Here is a 23,320-nt window from a genome sequence, read left to right on the forward strand (position 1 = left end):
ACACTCGGTAAGTAATCCTACAATTTTTTGTTTATAGCGTAGTTTATACGGATTATTCCCAAAAAATATATACGTATTTTGGAAATGTTGAGTCGGATTAGTCTAGAATCGATTAATTTTATGGAAGAAAATCTTTCAAACAGCCGTAGTCCGTAAACTTGATACGTGTCGGGTTGTGATTGGAAGGATTCGTAAGAAAGCGGATTCCTAGAGAATGGAACGTATCTCTATCTTATAGGGGGGTCGACTGTAGACCAATCAAATTGCTAAGCTATTCCCAAGATCTAGGCACAAGTATCACTGCCCTAGAACTTTTTGCCACTTTCAAATGTACTGTATTTGCATTTAATAATTTTTTTCTTTTTAATTTGCATTTAGAAGAATTTCAAGAAAATTTAGTAATTTTATTGCATTTATATAATCAAAATTATCAAAAGGTAGATTAGTGAAATCATAACTGGTAAGTGACTACAGGGTGTCTGAAAAGTTACTGTTGCAGTGAAAAATTTGTAATGATATTCAAGTTATATGGCTTTGCATAAGATATCTAATTGTATGCCATGCATTTCCACTCTGCAGTACATGACGTTACTATTCGGGTAGGTGAGAATGTCAATAAACTAAGAGGTGATTAAGGCTCTAGCTTATCTCTCTGGGGTCCCAAGCAGCCGAAAAACTCCAGGAATGTTTGCATGGGCCGTCGGGTACAATCCCTCACTATCCCATTGTAAGCCTGTTCGAACTCACAATGCAATGGGTATGAAATAGATCTTAGTGCACACAGAGCAGTCAAAAATTAAAGAAAGGAGAAAAATTAACGAAATTAATGGCGATAGCAGCAGCATCCGGAAAAAAAGACACAAATAAAGCGAAAAAAAGGATTAAGAAATAAATCGTTTTAGTAGCAAGCAATTTCACTCATTTGCGACGAAATTATACTTTCATTTCACCTCACTCGTAATTAGCTCCACCGTGTTAGGTTCAAATAGGTTAACTGCAAATGTTAGCCGCTAGGGGAAACAGATTAGTTATTGTCGATCGCTACATTTTTAATTTGGAAAGAACGTATTTGTTGAAAATACGGTTTTTAGAATATATATATTTTAAATTAAAATTTTTAAATAGCTAATAGTACTAATATAGTATCATTAATCATTTTACACGTTTAGATATTAACCTAGTATTTGCAAAAGTATTGATCTAAACAGATGTAACTTCTATTCAAACATAGGGCAGTGATACGCAAATCACGGGGTCAGTCCCCAAAGGGATCGCAATAAAAATTTCAATAATAATCAAATTATTGTATAAAAACAGAAAAAACAACCAATCAAGGGTACAGGAAAACTTGAAATAATTGCATTTTTAGAGGAAATAATTAGAATTATTAAATGTTATTTCACTCAGTTATATTCTAATACAATCAATTGATATATATTCATTCTTAAACTGCAAGTAGTCACTAAAACTGATTTTTATTTATTATTTATCAATTTAATATAATGTTTACCTAACAAGTGGAATTGGTTTTCACGCTGCCCTACAATCAACCATCTGTGCTGGTGAGTAACACGCCCTCTTTGGAATTAAAATATTTATTTATTTAATTTTTTTTATATATCTATGCCGGTGTTAATATTTAATANTATACGTATTTTGGAAATGTTGAGTCGGATTAGTCTAGAATCGATTAATTTTATGGAAGAAAACCTTTCAATCAGCCGTAGTCCGTAAACTTTACACGTGTCGGGCTGTGATTGGAATGACTCGTAAGAAATCGGATTCCTAAAAAATGGAACCTATCTATGATCTTATAGGGGGGTCAACTGTAATAAACAACAGCCATTGTAACAGTAACAGAACAAGCTATAGAGATTTACATAGAAATATATAATTTTTCAAGTCTGTTTCATTTCCTTTTCACAGACCAATTCAGAAGTAACAATCAATTAGCTTGAAGAAATAAAAAGAAAATCTTCTTAAGACATCATAAATAGATTATTAAAAAATTACCACAAAGTTAAAAAGTAATCAAAGTTATGCAAAGTAACAGAACAGTTTTTATTCAGTTTTGCAAAAAATTTTAAATAAAAAATGTATGCTAATGTAAAGACTGAATTTGATGTTACTATATTTTTCACTTGCCAAATTGATTAACTCCAACAATCACACCAAAATCATAATAATAATGATATAGCATATCTATGCTATCTTATACATTTTATATGTCATTAAATAAAAGATAAATCTACAATAATACATTCTACAATGTTTATTTTTTATTTGAATTTATATTTTGTAAGGAATTTTAAAAATGAATGTATATTACTTTATCACTTTTCTCCATTTTTGTTTTATGGAGTTAATTGATTTGGCAAGCGAGTAGCTCATATTAATAGGTTACGTATATATAAGTTATATTTAAAATGCATTTATATGGTATAGGAACTGTTCTACTTTCAGCACCGAGGTGAAATTAACATTACACTATCTGGAACCTGTGACCAGTGCTCTATGTGTATATATAGTATATTGCTTGACAAACGTTTTCGAGCAATCTGTTTGCTCTTCTTCAGATTGACTGAAAATTCCCCGGTTGGAATGTATATTATTCGTTGGGATTGGGTGTCGATTCCGACTGGGTGGGCCATTTCTGGCATGCGCGGTCATGTGGTGGGGAGGAAACGGCGGGTTGGCGTCTAACAGTGATTGCCGGCATTTATATGTACAGGAAGTATAAAAATCATTGCCAATATTTTAGGGATAAATTAAATTCTAAGGTCAAAAATAAGCTTAAAATCTTCTATAGAAGATTTTTCAAATTCTGCTTTGTTTTGAAGATCTGGCCTGCCAAAAAAATCAATTATGCATTGATATCTGCAAAGGACAGTTTTGTGAGATCTGAAGGTCAGGAAAGGACCATTTTAATTAAAATAATAAGTTGGAGAAAAGAATTAAAACAACAGAAAATAATGTTTTCAACTTCAACAAGATTTTATCTAAAAACGGTGGAAACATCAGATTTTTGAAAGGAAGTTGATTTCCTTTCCCAGGCTAACTCAGGATGAGGCGAGTTTTTGCACACGTTACGGAAGACCAAATAAAAGGGCCGTTTTCCTGCCTTTCGACGCAGTCCGTCGAAGGAAGTTTGCCATACGAAATAAGTCCGACATTCGATAAGAAGCAGTCCGTCAAGGAAAGGATTTGCCATACGGAAGAATTTGAAATATATTAAGAGGCAGTACGTTAAGAAGAGGTATTGCCATACAAAGAGAATACAAAACAAGTGATTGTCATACCAGATCGATAAGGCCATACGAGACTGAATTAATTGAAGTATAAGTATACAACAAGATTGTCAAAGGAGAAAGATAAAAGAACCTCCATTCAAATAGAAGAAGAAAAATATTTAAAGAAGGCAAAAGATCCTCATACAGGAACAGATACGAAAAATACAGTGAAGGTAATATAAACTCTGAATAGATCGATGTAAACTCTCTCACGCGTTAGGTAGAAATAAGATAGTTTAAGTTAGATTTAGACATAGGTCAGATTCATTGTTGTATATTTTTATTATTTGATTTATTAAATATCTTGATTTGTTTTATAAAATGGCTTGATTCTTATTAGACATTCATTTTCATTCAAGTTACCTTAGATCTTCCGAATTCCGAGTTTAAGGATAACGCGTGTTAATCCGCGTTTAAAATAACTGATTAACTGGTGTCAAGGAATCCTGACGTAGATCTAGACTTCACAGTCCAGATAGTTTTGAAACATAATTAACAGCCCTCCTAGAAAAAGATTAGAGATCGAATCTCGCGATTCTGAGTCATGTAAGTGATACTCTTGGTTAGTATCCTCGGCTAATCTCACAGTTTAAACAGTTCTAGTGAATTATTCCATTTCATTTTGTAAAAAACAAAATGTTACTCAAAATAAATTTACATTGAAAAACTCTTGCTTTCCATCAACTTTTTTCTTTACTGTAAAGCAGATTAATATTGCAAAAATCTTAAAATAGACAAGGCAAATAAAGCCTTGTCTATTTTAAGATTTTTACATTTATTATAGTTGGGCTTACGTGGACAGCATTTACTTACTTCAATCTGTTGACAGAAGGATAAAAAGAAATACAAAATTACTTTTAAAGTCAACTACTCTATTATTAGTACTTAGTGGGGAATTTGAAAACTACTATTTGGAGATTTTGAACAACATTTGTAGAGAATTTTCAGTTTATGATCCTAGAATCTATTCCTAAACTAGCATAAGGATTAGTTACATTCTGTATACATAAATTCTATGATTTCCTTAATCATACACTCTTAAAGCCTGAAGATGGCCTATCCAAATAGACTGAAAACGTTCAGAATAAAGAAAAAACTCAGCAAATAGAAATCAGGTATGTCTTAGTATAATTAATATTGCTGAGAGAGAGACAGATAGTTAATCATACACACTTAAAATATATGAATAAATTAAATTATAAGTTGTTTTTAAAATATTTATATATTTATAAATACAGTATAAAGTTTTCACTATTATAAGTAAAATAAGACATCACACATACTGACAAATGTCATCAATTTCTTTAAACTTTAACATCAATAGGAAATGTCAACTGGATCCATATATAAAATTTTTCCTGAGTTCAGAAAGCAACCTATTTATAACAAATAAGAAAAAGTAGTGAATTTCCTCAATTTTTAAGATTAAATACAAATATTTTTAAAGTATAAATAAATATATTTACTATTTTATAATACTGTAAGATTAAATTTAAAGTCATTTGGTATAAAAACTAGTGAATTATATCAGGTCAGTCCAAAAGTTCGTGCGCATTTTGGCAAAATTTTTAAATGGTGTAAATAAAACACAATTTAACATTTTAATCTATGATATATTTTCCTCCGCTATCTACAATATCTCGCCATCTTTCTGGTAGCTTTTTTATTCCATTGGTGTAAAAAGATTCTGGTTTTGAAGCAAAAAAACTTCTGAGTTTATTTTGTATATCCTGTTTAGAATTGAACTTTTTGCCTTGGCAAAAATTTTGTAAGGCACAAAATAACTGAAAATCACTTGGGGCAATATCCAGGAAGTATGCAGGATGTGGCAAAAGCTCCCAATTGAGTTCATTAATTTTTTGCAGTGTTGTTCGAGCTGTATGTGGTCTAACGTTATCATGGTGTAACAACACTTTCTTCATATTCACCAATCGCAGGCATTTTTTAATCAATTTTGAATTTAAACGGCAAATTTGTTCACTGTATACATCTGCATTAATGGTTTTATTTGGTTCTAACAATTCATAATAAATGACACCATACATATCCCACCACACACTTAGCAGAACCTTTTTGGGATGTAAAGACGCCTTTGATGTTGGAATTGGCTGCTTATCTTTGTCTGTCCACTATCTTTTTCTGGTGACGTTATCATAAATAATCCATTTTTCGTCACCCGTTGCCAAACGGTCTAAAAATGGCTCTCTTTCAAAGCGAGATAGAAGGGAAATGCAAATGTTTAATCGCTGCTGGCAATTGGCTCCGGAGAGCTCGTGTGGTACCCACTTTCCAAGCTTGGATACTTTTCCAATCTCCTTTAAATGGCGAAAGACTGTCCCATGAGATGAATGCATCTTTTCTGCGATCTGATCCACTGTTAAATGTGGCTCTGAGTCCACAAGAGTTTTAAGAATGTTGTTATCAAAATCGACAGGACGTCCTGAACGGGGTTCATCATTAATGTTGCTTTTTCCAAGTTTAAATTTTGCAAACCATTTCTGGGCAGTCCTTACACTAATAGTATGTGCACCATGTACACTATTAATTTTTATTGCTGCAGATCTGGCAGTTTCACCACTCGAAAAGAAAAAATATAACACAGCACGTTTATATGCGTTATCGATATTCATTTTTTATCGGTACTAATATGCATCTGATCTTTACAAAAATTGGTGACAAACTGACGAATACACTCAGTCAAGCGATGACAAGTTTCGACAAGTTCGGAATCTTATCGATCTGGTAATAAGTCATCGCGAATCCCATACATGCTACTAATGCACACGAACTTTTGGACTGACCTGATAATAGCAAATTATTGAATGTTGTCATACCTGATACCAAATATTTAGCATAATTTAAAAATAGCAATAAAAATAAAAATTCAAAAATGACACTAATAAGTTTTATATAACATATATTTGATTTTGTGTCTTACATTCTTACATCTATGCAAAGTTGCAATCTCCCATAGGCTAATGAATTCCCCAAAATGACCTCCAGTAGGTTACAGGTAGACAGACCATATCTTTTACAATCCAACTGGGGATGCATTTCAGAATCAGTAAAAGTAAGATCTAAATCTGAACTTTCCTTATTTTCTAAAGTTATTTATTTATTTATGTACAAATTGGTAATATTATATTGACATGTTAATAAAACTGCTTTAATCAAAGATAGAGTCCACAATCAAGTATTAAAAATAGGAAAAACCATGGACAATCTCCAGAAATTGGGGACCTCTGGTCATCCTACTATAAGTAACCTCTACCTAACCCAACTCTTGAATAAAAAATGTTATTGTTTAATTAAACATGCTAACTTTAATTATTTGAAAACAATTATTGTAAATATTAAAGTTAGATAACATAAGACAATTATCAATTAATCAGTCATCATATGCATCCAAAAAAATTGTGTATCCTAATTTTACATTTTTAATTACTGACTATAGTAATTAAAAATATTTTGGGATCAAGTGATAAAGGTGTGAGACAGCTTAAACAGACTAAATACTTTTCCTAAATATTCTGTGCTGTAAAATTGGGGTCTGTCTTATATCATGTGGAATACAGTACTTTTGTTTAAGACTTGTTATAAAAATTATTTTCTCAATGAAATCAAAGATTTTAATTTAATCATAATTATCAAGTTTTTATTTTATTTTTAAAGCTTTATCTCGCAGAATTCCTGAGATGATTAATTCTGTTTATAAACTGTGAAAGAGAAGGGAAATTTTCTACCTGGCAAATGGATGCTTATTCGTTATCGCATATGCATTAATGTCGAATTTCAGAAAAGTTTGTAAGCTTAATGTCCAAAAATGTTGTAACGATCTTAAATTTGTTACCCGCATACAAGAGTATAAAATAAGTTGATCGTTTCGCATCAGATATATACACTAATGCTTCTTAATCGTGTACCGCGAATTTCATATAGACCTATATTTAAAATTTTTCATATAAAAATGCATATTTGCATACACTTTTCATTATACATACTTAAGCATCTTTGATGCGACACTGGTTCGTTAGTGTGATACTAAATGTTGTGTATGTGCCACTTACTTGTTAGTCAAAATGATTGAGAACCACTGATGTAGACAGTGCTAGAAAGTTTAAACAATTATGTATTAGAAATTAACTGAGTGTAATTGATCAATGAGCTGTAGACTACCTGCCATGATTTTACAAATTAAATCAATTGAAATTATATCCATCTGACTAATTTTATTTATAATATCTGACTTTTTCATATTACATTGATCAGTTTTTAAACTGATTTTTACATTATTAAAAACATAGTTCATGATATAAACTTCAAATTTATGCTTGTGTCTTTCTGAAACACTAATCATTTATTGCGATAGACTCTTTAAAGTTTAAATTAATATGGATCAAGAGGCGGAATGCCGAGATGATAAATGCATCAGTCGAGAATTTATCTAAACATATTTTACAAAATGCTAATTTTCAAAAATTCTAAAACTTTCTCTCTTCTTCAATTTTAACGTATCTTAAATAATGCGGGACGTTCTAACACCCGAAAAATATAGAATCGGATAGCTTCTAGCGCTCATTTTTTATTCAATTAATCAATTCGACTTGAACTGATCTAATTAATGGTCTATAGCCCTTGGTTAATTGCTGAAGTTTATGATAATGAATACAGAATATTTATTAAATTTCAATAATCAAGTCCTTATGTTTAATGACGAGATCGGTTTCACATTTAAATAGTTCTACTACCAATCAATGGAAATAGGTGAGGGCATTTCGGAAGTGATTCAAACCTTATAATCTATTGGCTCGACTTGTGTGATATAATCAAAATTTAAGGCCATCGAATCTGCACCATTCGGAATCTATTCTTCAAAATTTTTTATGGATAATTTGGTTTGAATCTTCCTTTCCCATTCTGTTCTGTAATAGATCCAATGTATAAAGGGCACTTTCTATCAATCTTAAAGAATGGAAAAAGAAATCAATTTGTTAAAATTTATTACATACAAAAATAGAAATGATACAATAAATTTTATCAATCATTTATAGAAGTTTTGATTTAGATTTTCTGCAAAGTCATAAACTGCTATTCTTTGAAGATCGAAAACTATTTATGGATGTAGCATAAAGTGATATACCTACAATATATAATCAGTATGATTTAGTTTATTATTTACTATAGTAACTTTGAAACTCTTACTGTTAGATAAATAAAGTTGGTAACAATAGGTTTATGTAAGTTTTGTTTGTAGTGCTTTAAGATACAATAAATATAGAAATATCAAGAAAAGATTCTCAAGAATTTCGAATGCACAGTACAGAAATTCATTTCACCATCGTAATTTAGAGTCAATTTTGTTGTAGACTGCTTGGTCACCTGGTTATCTGGTCAGAAAGTTAGTTGAACTTCAAGATATGCTAGGTTTCATTATCATTTTAAATAAAACAAATAAATATCTAATTTATACGTTTTTTTTAAAAAAATTAATTCCATGATTTGAAAGTCTCCAAAAATATTTTGCTTTCATCGATAACAACAGGGGCTAAGTTTATGGAGTGACTTATGGAAAAATGTGTACGAATTCAATAAATTTCGCTACATAACAGTGGAGCCAAACAATGGATCGTCAAGAAAAATCAAGAGCAATAAAGTATAAACCAATCAACCTCTCGTTATGCTACTATTGGATAAGTAGAACATTCTAAAAAGAAATTTGGTACGATCCTAATTATTTATCCAGAAAAACGAGATCTCCGGAAAAATAATTAAAAATAATAATAATGAAATAAAAGTTCGTTGAACACTTATAGAATATTATGAGTTTAGATTTCATTAATTTAATCTATCTTTATAAAGCTTAATTAATAATTTAAAATTCGAATTTGATAACCGACAACTCAAATAATTGAAAACATTTTGCACAAGAGCTATTTAAATTTTGTAAATCTAAAAATATATTGTAAAGCTGAGAATGACCCGATAAATAGTTAAATTTTTCTCTTTGGGTACTTAAAGTAGAACATTTATTTCATTAATATTGTTTATATTACTATGATGACAAGCCTTCAAGAATTTCAGGACTTTAATGATTAATTAGATCTATTGAAAGAAGATAATTTGAAGTGGTTTAAGTCTTGTTATTTCGTAACTGTCAGCTTAACTGAAGATGAATGAAGCTGTAACTGCAAAGGTATAATAATAATAATAATAGTACCATACATAGTAACCTGTCAATTAAGCGAAGAATGCGGACAGCATGTTGATTCCTTCACAAATGTTTTAAAGGATATTTTCCCAATTTTTACCGTTGCAAAGTTATCGGGGATGGTGACAGAACTCCTGGTATTCGGTTCTTTTTCCACGAAGGAAACTAATTTTAGGATTCTATTAATCGATTCTTGAAATGCGGGTTGTAATATTTATTACGCTCCCCTACGGATTAGAATAACGAAATGAATTTAATTAAAATTAAACAATTTTCGTAAATGAAGTACGAATTATATTGAAATTGTTATTTTGAAGAATACAAAATCTGAAAATGCAAAGAAAAATGAATGAATTGATAAATATTAACCATCTCTCTTCTAAAAGAATAATTCCTTTATGAGATGAAATGAAATTTTTATTTTAAAAATTAAATTTATTGAATTGATTCGAATTTATAAATATTAATTATTATGATTTAATAGGATAAACATAAGTATATAACAAATCAAGATAGACCGTTTTCTTTTTAAACTCAAGATAATAAGAAATTTGACAGATAAAAAGTAATAACTTGTTTTTAATAATAATAATAATATTTTATAGGATAAAATAAGAGAGAAATTTTCAATAGATGTTTTTCCAAATGTTGCAAACTATAAAAATGTATAAACTGTTTCTAGAAATAAACTTATTAGAGAGAATTACGAGGAAGAAAATTGAATTTCACCTGTAAGACAGAAAGGAAAAGAAAGTAATAGCAAAGTTGCGCTCCCTTACGAGACATAACAGGACAATCTTAGCTGTGTACACGTCTTCGATATTACTCTTGTGCTCTCTTATCCTTTTCTGCTGTTTACATTGGTAGTCATAAGAGAGGAGACAATTCACACAAGCAAACGATTAGATACCTTCTCCGCCCAAAGCCATTCTTAGTATCTGTTCTTTTTACGACTTTGTCTGAAGCTTCGCTAGACATCCGCCAGAGGGAGTAATTACCGTGTCGTAAAAGGGGGGCAAGGGCTCTTTATCCTTACCTTGATGACCAAAATGGACGAGTGGGGAAAAAGAGTGCAGTCATTAACTCCACACTGACCGCTATAAAATAGTATAGTAAAGTCAGATAGACATAAATCCTTATTCTTTGGACTCTATCTGTCACGGGAATGTTACCCATACGGAGATTAGATTGTCTACTTTGCTTTTACACAATCAAAAATAATCACTTTGATATCTGTTATTCTGACAGTTTGTAGAGGAAGTTTGTTATATACTTAACGAAACATTTGATTTACAGGTATTGGTAATGAAATTATTCACATGCCCTGGCGTGTTAAAAAAAATTTTCAAGTCCAAAAGTTCTGCACATTAATCAATAAAATCTGAAAACAACAAGCAGTACCTGCAGTACCAGTGGATATATCTTTGACCCAAATATCATCAGACCATTAATTCTGCTCATTTCAGAAACATTAACTAATAAAATTAATTGAAAATATATAACTACAGATTATAAAATAATTGTTAAAACACGTTCCATTATTTGATTTACTCACTGAAATTCATCAATAAACAATGAACCTCATTCACAAAAGCTTTTCAACTTTGCAATTTATCAGTTATAAAAATTTGAAAACTGTCTTTGTACACGACTGCAATAAATCTAAGAAATCAGGATTTTAAAAATANGTGTTTCTGTTTTGTATTTGTGTCGGTGTTGTGTGTTACATAAAATAATTCGTGTTTTGTAGTTTTTTTTTTTTTTAATGATAATTCTGTGTTAAAATGAAAAGAAAACGAACGAAGCCTTCTTCTAATAAAACGGTATTACTTAACATTTAATCTGATTATTTACTATATATATATATAATTATTTTACTTGTCCAAAAATAATTATTCAAAGGCTTTAAAACAAACTTCAAACTTTAAACTAAATATTTTATTAAGTACTACTAAACAAATATAAAAAGAAATAAATTACAGTAAAACCTTGCAGTAAAGAAGAAAGCAATAATTTCTTGAAACTTTACAATTTAAGATAAAGCTAATCAAAATGTACTGGTTTGCAAGCCTTTGGGTCGAGTTATAAACGCCGTAACGTAACCGTATCCGTATTCGTAAACGTCTACTACACTGGATATCTATGGTTGCCAGTTCACAGAGAGCTTCAAGGAAAGAAAACATATTAAATAATTCCATGTTTATAAAATAACAAATTATAATACTGTACTGATGCTTATGTTGTGCCACTATAGTGTGATTGCCCCTAAGATTTTTTTATTGCTAACAAAAGCTTCATTTCTTTAAAATAATGTAATATTATAATATTTTAATCATTAATTTTCAATTTTATTACATTTTTATCTTCTTTAACCAATTCTTTATGAGGGGTGCACCTTTTAGAGTCTTGCGAGATGCTGTGTTGTGACTATTACACCACATACGTAATATCACTTCCAATAGTTAGTGTTTTTTTTAATATTGATAAAGTAAAAGAGGAAATTGTTCTTGAAATTTTTTATTAAACAAATGCATAAATCATTTAAATAATTAAAAATAAATCACTCCATTTCAGTCTGTTGCTTCCCTTTACACCTGGCACATTTAGTAATTACTGTATATGACTTTTTATCAAATATTATAAAACAGTTTTAAACACAGAAAGAGTAATATGGTTAAAAATTTCTATTGCTAGTGAGGTTGCAGTTGATATTTTCAGCCCAAAATGTGAATGTCGGATGTCAAGTGCTGCCATCTGGCAATTCTAGAATGTATATTCATTTTATATCAAATATTTTTATCACTGTCTTGAGAGATGAATTTTGTTCTGTTATTCTAGTCTTCTACAAAAATGTTATCTGTCTAATTAGTTAATTATTTGGATTCACTGTCCTGATTATCTTCTATAATCATTCTACTTTCTGACTCAGATTCAATCTTTTATAACTTTTCTCTTTTTTTTCTATTGATTTTTTGACATTCTAAAGCACCATCCAATTCCTTCTGGGTCAAAGTTGTATAAGAGCAAGAAACATCATGAAAATCTAGCGATCTCAAAAGCTGTTTGGTATATTTCAAAACTAATATAAGTCTACAAATTTATTGAAACTTATGACATTGTTAAATAAAGATATATATATGCAGTAGATATGCAAAATGTAAGTAACTCTTTCAAATACATTTAAAAAATAAATTAAAAAGTAAGCACAAATAATATTTACATCAGAAGGTGCATAGTGGCAAGTACACCACAGATACAATTTCACCTAATTTGAAACTGAAAAACAACAAAACAGATAAACACAGAAAAACCATTTCATATGTAGATGGTGACATATCCTATGAATAGAGAATACTGAAATGCACAACTGCCAGTGGTGTAGCAAACATAACTGACGCCCAGGGCCTGACACTTTATTGGCGCCCCCTCCCCCCCCCAGAAACACATATTGGGTATGTTTACTTTTAGCTCCGATCTCGCCCCTAGCACGCTCAGTCTGTATACTTTTTGTTGGCTATCAATGAGCATGGTGTTTACTTTTTGCACCCATAACGTCATTGCTAGCATTCCTAGCGCGCTCGGAGTGCTTGGAGAATTTACAACGAGCTTGGAGTTTGTTCAAAGATGGTGGCATTCATTACTGTGTATACTTTTACCAAAATGCTAGTATGATGTCAGGCTGCGCTAGGTGTCAGCTCAGTGAGCTTGGAAGCTAGCAAAAAATAAACGCACCCATAGTTTGTCTAGGAGACTATTTGGGTGCCACTTGCAGAGGGGCGCCCAGTGCATGATACACCCCCTCACTACGCCACTGACAACTGCACCACTTATGTATAATGTTTTAAACAAAACATTAAAATTATGCAATATAAAAATTTAATGTTTTTTAAAAAAGAAATTTTTTATGTATACTAGTAATTAAATAAATAAATAAATTTATTTATTTATTTAATTATTATTATTTATTTAATACTAGTAATCTGACAAAAAGAAAATCACATTGGTCACAGTGGAAAAAAGAAAGCAGTGTTGCAATGATTACCTATACATGGAGCTAATATTCAAAGAATGTTTTGTCACAGTTGTTGAAAATAGTAATACAGTAAATACTGTTTATAAGTTTTCTTTAAAAGACAGTAGAGAGGTTGCAACCAAAGTTCAAACGTTAATCTTGTACAGTAAGCAGAAGTACATGTTTGATGTTTGAACTCCATGTAGAACACATTGCGCCACACATTCACGTCATGCACTGACTCATGGGGTATTGTTGAAAAATGGCGGAAACATTTAACGACGACGAATGTTAACAGCGAAGGCAAATAAACAAATTAAACTATTTTAAAGTATTTATATGATGTTTGATAACACTAAATAATTATTTTTAATTAGCATTGTATCTCCTACTATACAATAGGATGATAAGACTACCTCATACTTTTGTTGAGGGAAAGTGGCTTATGTAAATCCGAGAGCAGCTCGGGAAATTATTTTAGAAAATTTACAAATGTATTGCACTGTTGATGGTAGAAGATGCTGTGAAAGAACAAACCTACTCCTACAGAATTATGATAAGCTATTATGAACAGAAATATATGTAAATTCTATAGGCACTTCATATCACTTGCAAAAAAATTGAATAATTAAATAATTTCTGGATTAAAATCATCTGTTTCTTTACAATATTATTCATAAATGTTTAAATAATCATTATTTTAATAAAATACATCATAATTTTAACTCCAAACACAAAAAAATAAAGTTTAAGCCGAACTTCTACTCTCCATGCTAGATGTAGTGAATGCCATTATCAACATTCTAGAATTGCCAGATGGCGGCACTTGACATTTGACATTCACGTTTTGGGCTGAAAGCATCGGCTGCAACCTCTCTAGCAATAGAAATTTTTAACCATATTACTCTTTCTGTGTTTAAAACTGTTTAAAACTTGAGATTTTTATGTTGGAAAAAAGTAAAAATAGAATGTTATTTAGTTTATAATTATATCATTGTGGTTTTTAAGAATTTCAAATGAGAAAAAATCTGTTTTGCAAATATTTAGATGTGTAGGTTGAATGTTTCTTGTTCTAAACAATTGGAATAAATTTCAGGTTAGTCACATTATCAGAAGATTCTGTAAAAAGTATTTTTTTTTTTTTTTTTTGTTTTTTATGTATAAAATTAACAGGTTACTTTTTCAAATTCAACAGTCATCACTCTTAAGAACATTATTTATTTGGTTAGTTAAATACAATCAAATACAAAAAGACTACTAATCACACAACACTGTTATAAAAAGGTTTTGTGGATTGCTGTTACAATTAAATTGTATTTTCCAGAAAATACTTGTTTATTTATTTTGATTTAGATTGCATACTTGTTTATTACAGTCTCAGAACTATGGTGAGTATGTAAGCAATAATACATACATAAAACCTTCCTGTGAAATTAAACTTCTCATACATGCATACATACATACATACATACATACATAATTTTAATTAAACAAATGTATTAACATAAGTAAAAACAGATAAACTAATTTTTAAATTTTTTAACGCATGCATTTGGAAAATTATTTTATTATATTATATTACTTTATTATATAACAAACTTTCAGCTGTAATGGACATTCACTTGTTCAAATTAGACTGTTAAATTGAGGTTCTACTGTAATAAACCAAACAATTGCTATGATTAATCAGGCTATTTTTCACTACTATTAATAATTAGATATTAAGTAATTTGGTATTAGAGGTAAAGATTTACTATATTGTTAAATTATTATGAGCAATTATTTATTGTTACATTGTCACAATACCAGGCTGCAATTTTTGATCGTATTTCTAATTTATTTAATTTAAAATATATGCTCTCCATCTCAAATCAGTAGTGGCTTGTCCTTGTACATCATACTTTTCCTTTAACAATAGAGTTGTGCCAATCATCTATTGAACATCTTTCAGGGAAAAATTCTTTAATTGAAATAATGTGACTTTGGTGCAAATCAGAAGTTTGTATATACTTCATCAGGGCCTCCATCCTAAACTTTCATATTTGGTCTTGTCTTTCATCTATCTAACTCCATTCTCGAGATTAAGGAAAGACAGACAGACATAACAGTAGGAATTTATAGGTCTACAATTTTTTCAAACTACAGCTCAGTAAAAACTATTTATTGAAATACAACTATTCTGGTTTTTTAATAGTTGTAATTTTTTAAAAACTTTCTCTGTCCTATGAACATTAAGAAGACTTAATTTATATCTATGAGGGATTTATTCAAGCCTGCAATGAGGCCTGGCCAATTGGTTAGGCTGAATTGCAGAAACATTTATATAATGCTCTAGTCCAAACACTAGCTGCCAAAGATGAGATCTGTCATCTGATCTAAGAATTTTGAGGATCTAATTGAATGAGGTTTCATTAGATCCTCAAAATAATAGGTATGTGTCTTAACAGGGCTGTGTTCAGTAATGCAGAATTCTTGCTAAGTCTAGTTATGCTGTGATGATGAACTTGTTTCTAACTACTGCTTGACTCCTCCCACCACTAGCTTCTTATATGTACAGTATTCTTAGCTCCGCATACTAAGCCTCTCAGAATTCTAACTTCGGTGTTCTGCGTTACTGAACATGGCCCTGTTTTAGTCATCTGCTTTTCAAATAGTTTGAACTAATAATTCAAGCAGTAGTTGATGGAAGAAATAGTTAAATAAAATTTTATAGATTGAAATTTTAAAAATTAAATTTAACAATTTAATTTAATTAAACAATAACTTAAAACTATTTTTTGATATTAAAAAATTATTAAATTGAATTTTTAAATAGAATGAAGATTCATTAAATACTAATAACAACAATAAGCAATCGTTACAAAGTAAAAAAAAAAATAATGAAACAGAAGATTTAAAAAAGTCTAATGTTAATGTTCAAGTTAAGCCAAGTTTTATAAAAACGTTCTTTTTATATATTTTTGATTGGAAATGTTGGTTATTAGGACTGATTATAATACCATTATTAAATTATGCTGCTTTGAAATATGAAAATAGAGAATTCAAATTATCAGGTAAGTTAATTTTATAATGTCTATAAAAAAAAACTAATTTCATAGTTATGAATTAAATATGAACAATAGTTTTATATTTAATTCATAAAAATGAATTTTTTTATTGTAAAATATATATATATATATACTATTGTTCATATTTAATTATGAAAAATTATATACATGCAAACATGCAATTGGAATAGGAAGTTCAGAGTATAACCACACCACATCTTTTCTACAATTCCAAAAAAAACTAAACTTAATACTATATGTTACAAATGTTTTCAGCCATTTTACACTGACTGTTTTCAGGCATTACCAAAAATGAGTTTAAAAAATGTACAAAAATTAGAATAGAGAGAATTTTAGAACACAAATTTTCAAACAAATACAAAATTTAAGTATTCAAAACTTGTTCCAGACCTACATAACTCAGACAGATTATAGAAGTAAATCCATTAAATATTAGAAATTAGCCATGAAAAATTAAAAATATATACATGGAGTAGACGACCATATCAAGTTGCAAAAGTTTTCTACACATCTGATATGGCGTCCTTGACATTGATACATACACTCTTCCTGGATTAATTATATATCAAGAATCTCTAATACCTTCGGTTCTGCTAAATAATGACTTACAAGTTGTCTCTCATCAAATGCCAGTGTAAAATGGTTTAAAATGTTTTCTATGTATGGTATAAATGGAAGGAAACCTGAAAGTATGATGTATAACTCAGTATATAAACATAACAAAATTATAATCTTTTTTATGTTAAGAAAACACTTTTATTTTATTTAACACTTCATCAGTTAAATGATATTCGAACAGAATATCAGTACAAACTTCAAAAAGGTTATAGAAATTTTTCTTTTAGAATGCAACTTTTAAAAGAAAAATTAAACATAATTTTTTGCTAGAACTGTAGAAAAGGTGTGTTTGTACTCTGAAAATATTTAGTTAAAAAAAATTACTAATTTGTATTAGATAAATTTTATTTTATGATATGCAATAATTATAAATTAAAGTAATTATTCTATTATTTATGAATTAATAAAAATATCAGGATCAGAAAACTATGTCTGAGAATTTTTATCAGATTTTTTTAAGTCTTGTCCAATATAATTGTCATAACATGTCCCTCATAACACATTTCAATTTAATTTAATTTATTATTTTAAGCATTTTTTTGTTATATCTGTGTTATTTTGTTACTACTTTTGATTTATTTATTGATAATTATTAAATATGCAAATATTTTTAGGTGAATTTCTTGATTTCAACTGGCAACAGACAATGTACATTAGCTGTTTGGGAAAAGGACTTCCAACAGGTAAAACAGGAAGGTTTTATATAATAAAATCAGAAATTAAGAATAAAGTAAGTTATAAGGCTTAATTTATAAGTTAACATAAAAATATAAAATAATACGAATATACAAAAATTTGTTTTCATTTTCCTTTTCGCCATTTCAAAACACCAGTTTACAAATTAAATTTTTAAATAATATTAATTTACATTTATTTATATTTGAATAAATTTTTTTATAAATTTATTTATTTTTGTAAATTTTTTGTTAAATGTATGAGTGAAATTATGGTAGTCAATGGTCATAGATAAATCCTGCCAGCCAAACAATTTAAAAACAAATTTTTAAATATTAATAAATCATCTCAATTTTCTACTGACTGAGATCATTTTATATTCAATAATTGCTAATCATTTTTATATATTTAAAACTCTATCCATACACTTTATACAGTTTTGTCCTAAAATGCTCCTTGACTGTTATGGATATCAGAATATCTCAATCAGCATTTTTTTTAAATTTCTTATTTTAATTAATGATTTCATTTTAATTCTTTACCAATTGTTTAAAGTATGTTTTGTGTTTTTTATATTTTTTTAGGCAATATAATAATAATAAACATAATTAGGCAATATTCACAATAGTCAGCATATTTTTTCTGGTTTTTGTTTTGTATTTTTATTTAAATTGTAATTAGTTATCTTTATTAATAAGACACTATCACTGAGTTTAAAGCCAGTGACAGTTTTAAGAGCAACTACAAATTTCTCTAATAATTTCATAATGAATTGATCAATTTCTTCAACTGCTAGTGCAAATAGTTTACTTTTCTCAATTTATATAATTTCCAACTTGTTTATTTTCTCATTATGTTTATGAAGAGAAGTACTTTTTATGCCTTATGCATAAAGTTGTATTTCTCAAAAATTGCTCTTTACAGTTATCTGTTTGAAGCTCAACAGTTAAATTTTTATTTTCCTTGTCTTTAAACATCCTTAACACCCCCTTGATTTCCAGTGTCCTTGAATCTCCTACTTCCAAAGGGGATGCCCACTTTGGGAATCACCACTGACTTAGACTAAGATGGAAAGAAGCTTCTGTTTAGTAATAAAGAGTATATACCAGGGACAGTGATCCTATGGCACACATACCCAAAGTGGTATGTAACGTATCATATGATTTCAATTTATCATCTGTATTTCAATTTGTCATCTGTTTTTCAATCATCCTTTCAGTTTATCACCTGATCTTTTTTCAATCAGCTTCTTTACATTTATTCTAATATTCGTTTTATTTATTCATATTTGCTTAATTTTTTTAAATATTGTTATTCAAAGTCTAAAACTTTGGCACGCATAAACATTTTTAAAACTAAGTATGCTTACTATATGGCACATAGGCTCAAAAGGGTTCAACCATCCCTGGTATATACATTTTTATTTTTAAGAAATTATTATTATATGATAAAAAGTAAAAAATTAAATCATGCCATTGAGGTCTGACATTTTTTTTGGCAGCCCCACAAAGAAGTGTATGTAGTGATATGTAGTGAACATACAGTATGTTCAGCAAAGTTAGAAGTATTTATGACACCAACAAAATTATATACATCCTATGAATGCAGAAGCACTAATGTTCCTTCATTTCAATTTATCACTCTTGAATTATTGTTATTAATAAATAGTATTTGCTTGTGATTATTTATTAAAGTTATATTGGTATTTGTTTTAAAAAGGAATAAATAACAATAGATTAAAATTTTCTTTTCATTTTATTTTTGGTTTTATTTATTTATTTACTTTTTCCTTCTTTCTCCCTCCCCAAACTAAAGTGAGATTATTCAGCAAAATAATTCAGCTTTTAGGAAGTATTCAGTTCAAAAATCAAATACACATGTTTAATATTTGGCTGAATACCAAATATTGAAAGTTACTTTGTTTCCAAATATAACCAAATACCAAATAATGATAAATATTTGGTCCAACACTATTTATTAGTATTAATAAAAAATTTGCTAAAGAACTTATTAATATAAGAATTAAAACATTTTATTGTTTGAGCTATACTTGCATTTTCTTATTTTTATTAAAATCAATAATTTTAGTTGTTAATAGAAATTATTACTATTTAAGAAATAAAACTACAAGGTCTGTTCAAAAAGTATCGGACCTTTGGTCGGCAAAAATAAATTTATTAATTTTGATGTACAAAGCCTTAATCCCCTTCAAAGTAGTCTCCTTGGTAATGTATACACTTCTCCCAGCGTTCCTGCCATTGCTGGAAACACTGCTGGAACGCATCTTTTGGAATGGTTATCAGCCGGTCCGTCGCATTTCGCATGATGTCTTCTCTCGACTAAATTTGGGTTCCTTTTAGCGGCATTTTCAGCTTGAGAAATAGCCAAAGGTCACACGGAGCCATGTGGAGAGAGTACGGAGCGTGACGAACCACAGGAGTATTGTGTTTGGCGACGAAAGCCCGAATCAGATGCGCAGAATGGGCGGATGCGTTATCACGATGGAGCTGCCAAGTTTTGATCGACCACAGATCCGGTCGTTTGCGTCGCACTGTATCGGAAAGACGACGAAGGACCTCCTGGTAGTACTCCTTTGCGATGGTTTGGCCTTGTGGTGCGTACTCACGACACACCACCCCACGAGAGTCGAAAAAACTGTCAACATGACCTTTGATATTGCTGCGGACCTGCCGCGCTTTTTTTGGCCTCGAGGATCGTCCCCGAAAGCCTGCTGAATCTTGTGAATTGTTTACGCTTGGGTATCGCCAAGGTTTTTGGCAAAATTTGATGTAATATCGCAGCTCACGTTGTTCAGTCATTTTCCAGCTTAGTGGAATCCAACGAGAGCGCACTTCATGACCTCACTCATAGGCCGATTGCCAACGACTGACGCTTCCTGCAGGCGGGAAAAAATTCAGGGCTGTGCATGACTGTCCCCTCCACAACTCCACCGAAGGAGGCCTCTCGCACATCATTGGTTTATGCGGAAAAAAAAAGGTCCGATACTTTTTGAACAGACCTTGTATATTATGTGTCTGTATTTTTATCCTTTCTAACTTCTAAGGTGTTTTTTAGTAAAACTACATTATAGTGTAATTTGGCCATTTTGAATACATTGAAATTTCAAGAATAAAATTACTGTAATATTTATTTTATTTGTTGTGTATTATTTTAAAAATATATTTAAAAAATGTATTTTTAGCTGTATTAAAAAGATTGTTTTAATTTTTTTTTTCTAAAATAGTTATTATGGATTCATCTACTGGTATGACATCTGATATTTGGATACCTGCACAGAAAGAATTATCAAAGCTAACACAGGTATATTTAGCTAATTTTATTTAAAAAATTGTTTTTTTACCAACAATGTTTTATAAGTTTGAGAGAGAAGTTTCTACTCTTCATATTCTTGTGATTATTTTGAACTTCTCAGAAAATGTAAACATAAAGAAAATTTCTAGTTATTTTTCACTTATAATTTGATATTTCTTACCATTTTTGTTAGATTTAAAATTGCATTTATTTTAGATTTGTTAGAGATGGTACCTAAAAGCTTAATTTTAATTATGTTTTTAAATACTATCTGGATTGGAGTTATAGTCTCTTCTTTTTGTATGCCAAAGTTACATTAATTTAACAGATTTCGATGGAAATGAAATCTGTTAAATTGTTTATTGAATTTCTTAATAGTCAAAGTCAGTTATATATTACAAGACGTGAATACAGTGGTACCTCAGGTTACGAACGCCCCAGCATACGAAATTTTCAGGATACGACATGAAATTCGAACATATTTTTGCTCCACGATACGAACAAAAACTCACCATACGACGTTACATTAGTTCGCATTTTTCATTTGTTTTTCTTACTACAGTTATTTTTTTTAATGTATTACTTGGCTTTAATTTGAGTATGTTTTTCGCGTTGGAACGAATTATTTGGTTTTACATGTAATCGTATGGGAAAAGATGATCCACCTTACGACATTTTCATGATACGATCTCAGTTTCGGAACGGATTAATTTCGTATCCTGAGGTACCACTGTAAAAGACCAATGATAGATTGTGTCAGCTAAATTAAATAATGTTTTATTACATTGAAATATTTGATTATATTGTATTATATTCAAAGATTATATAGTTTAAATATTACTTTTTAAAAGTTATATTATTTTAACTTAAAAATAAATAAAGCATTTTAAAAAATTTTGGTAGAAAATATTCTCTGTTAAAAATTTTTATTTCTGATAAAACATTGTTTCATTTTGGATTTTATTTTATTTAGGTTTGCATTTATGATCGTCACGGTCTTGGATTTAGCAGACAACGTTTACAGAATGTAAATGTATATGATCTTTTTTTATTGGTTTTTATATATTCTAATCATTTACTTCAATTATTCTGTTAAAAGATTTATGTATAAAATTGTTAAATTTTCAAAATCCTATGATAGAATAAAACTTTATGATACAAATTTCTATATTTAAAATGTTTTAATGATTTAGTTTTTTAGTTGTTATTGTTCTGTTATACATTGGATTAAAATTTGTATAAAATTAATTTATTTTGATATTTTTAAAATATAAATAGCAGAGGACATAATTAAATTATTATAAATTATATGATGTTTAATAATTATAATATATCGTACGTTTTGATTTTGAATGTATATATTCAATTTTTTATAGTTTTATCAGCTTTTATAATTATAAATATACTAGAAATTTCCCCGTCAAGCACGACGGAATACTTTTTATGAGAAAGTAGAGATTGAAGAATTGAGAATAGCGATTACAAGAAATTCAAGAATTGTTAATATTTCCACAAATTAAGTAGTTTATATTATCTGTTGTAACATAAAAAGCAACAAAACAAAATTTCATTCAGAGTGGACAAAAATAGGAGGAGTTATAGAGAATTAACTTACACACACATAAACAGATTTAGGTCTTTATATTAAAAAAATATTAAAATCTTTCTTTATAAAATTACTTTATACACTACATTCTGAGTAAACACTATTGGCTTTTAAAAGATTCCCTTGCTGTCTTCCTTTAGTAATAGATACCCCAATATTGTTTTGATGACTGGCATTGTGATGCTATTTCTGCAGCCCTTGACAGAGCCATCTCTTAATTCCACATTGATAAAACAAAGATAAATTGTTTGTACATTAGTTAGATGAGCAATAACACTTTCTAAATAATGGGGTAGTTAGATTGTTACATCCAATTGGATAATAGAAGGCCAAAGAATATGGTTGAAAATGTTTGTTGTTTTTTCAATTAAATATTTTACTGGTCACTTAAAGGTTTTTGTGTGTCTATTATGGATAATAGAATGCCACATGGTCACTATGGAAAGATTTTTTAAAAGTTTGTTATAGAAGTGACATGATGAGGCTATCTTTTTTTAAAGTTTAAATTTTAAATTTAATGAAGTAAGTTTA

The 23,320-nt window shown here is 29.3% G+C and overlaps 2 protein-coding genes and 1 pseudogene across 6 annotated transcripts in view; 1 reads left to right on the forward strand and 2 right to left on the reverse strand.

Moving 5' to 3' along the window:
• The window catches only part of LOC111625509 (solute carrier family 25 member 51-like), an 11,979-nt gene extending 5,321 nt beyond the window's left edge, over window positions 1-6,658 (reverse strand). Inside the window, exons 1-2 of one of the 3 annotated variants that reach the window (XM_023368664.1) lie at window positions 6,237-6,658; window positions 4,574-4,666 (exon numbers count right to left, since the gene is read on the reverse strand). The gene's annotated coding sequence lies outside the window, so the exon portion shown is untranslated. Of the gene's footprint in view, window positions 1-1,510; window positions 1,566-4,573; window positions 4,667-6,228 lie in introns of those variants that run through there. The other 2 variants (XM_023368663.1, XM_023368661.1) reach the window with 2 other exon arrangements.
• Window positions 4,701-6,153, reverse strand: LOC111625508 (annotated as a pseudogene).
• A 4,532-nt stretch (window positions 6,659-11,190) lies between the features above and the next one.
• LOC111625506 overlaps window positions 11,191-23,320 on the forward strand; it is a 33,841-nt gene continuing 21,711 nt past the window's right edge. For 2 of the 3 annotated variants that reach the window (XM_023368659.1, XM_023368658.1), the window contains exons 1-5: window positions 11,191-11,321; window positions 16,326-16,563; window positions 17,811-17,879; window positions 21,116-21,192; window positions 22,157-22,216. In XM_023368659.1, the coding sequence (XP_023224427.1) occupies window positions 11,283-11,321; window positions 16,326-16,563; window positions 17,811-17,879; window positions 21,116-21,192; window positions 22,157-22,216 (483 nt within the window). In that variant the 5' untranslated portion in view covers window positions 11,191-11,282. The remainder of the gene's footprint in view (window positions 11,322-16,325; window positions 16,564-17,810; window positions 17,880-21,115; window positions 21,193-22,156; window positions 22,217-23,320) is intronic. The other variant, XM_023368660.1, reaches the window with a different exon arrangement.

This window comes from Centruroides sculpturatus, unplaced genomic scaffold (genome assembly GCF_000671375.1).
Source record: "Centruroides sculpturatus isolate CEXI.00-Female unplaced genomic scaffold, Cexi_2.0 scaffold105, whole genome shotgun sequence".
Taxonomy (NCBI): Eukaryota; Metazoa; Arthropoda; class Arachnida; order Scorpiones; family Buthidae; genus Centruroides; species Centruroides sculpturatus.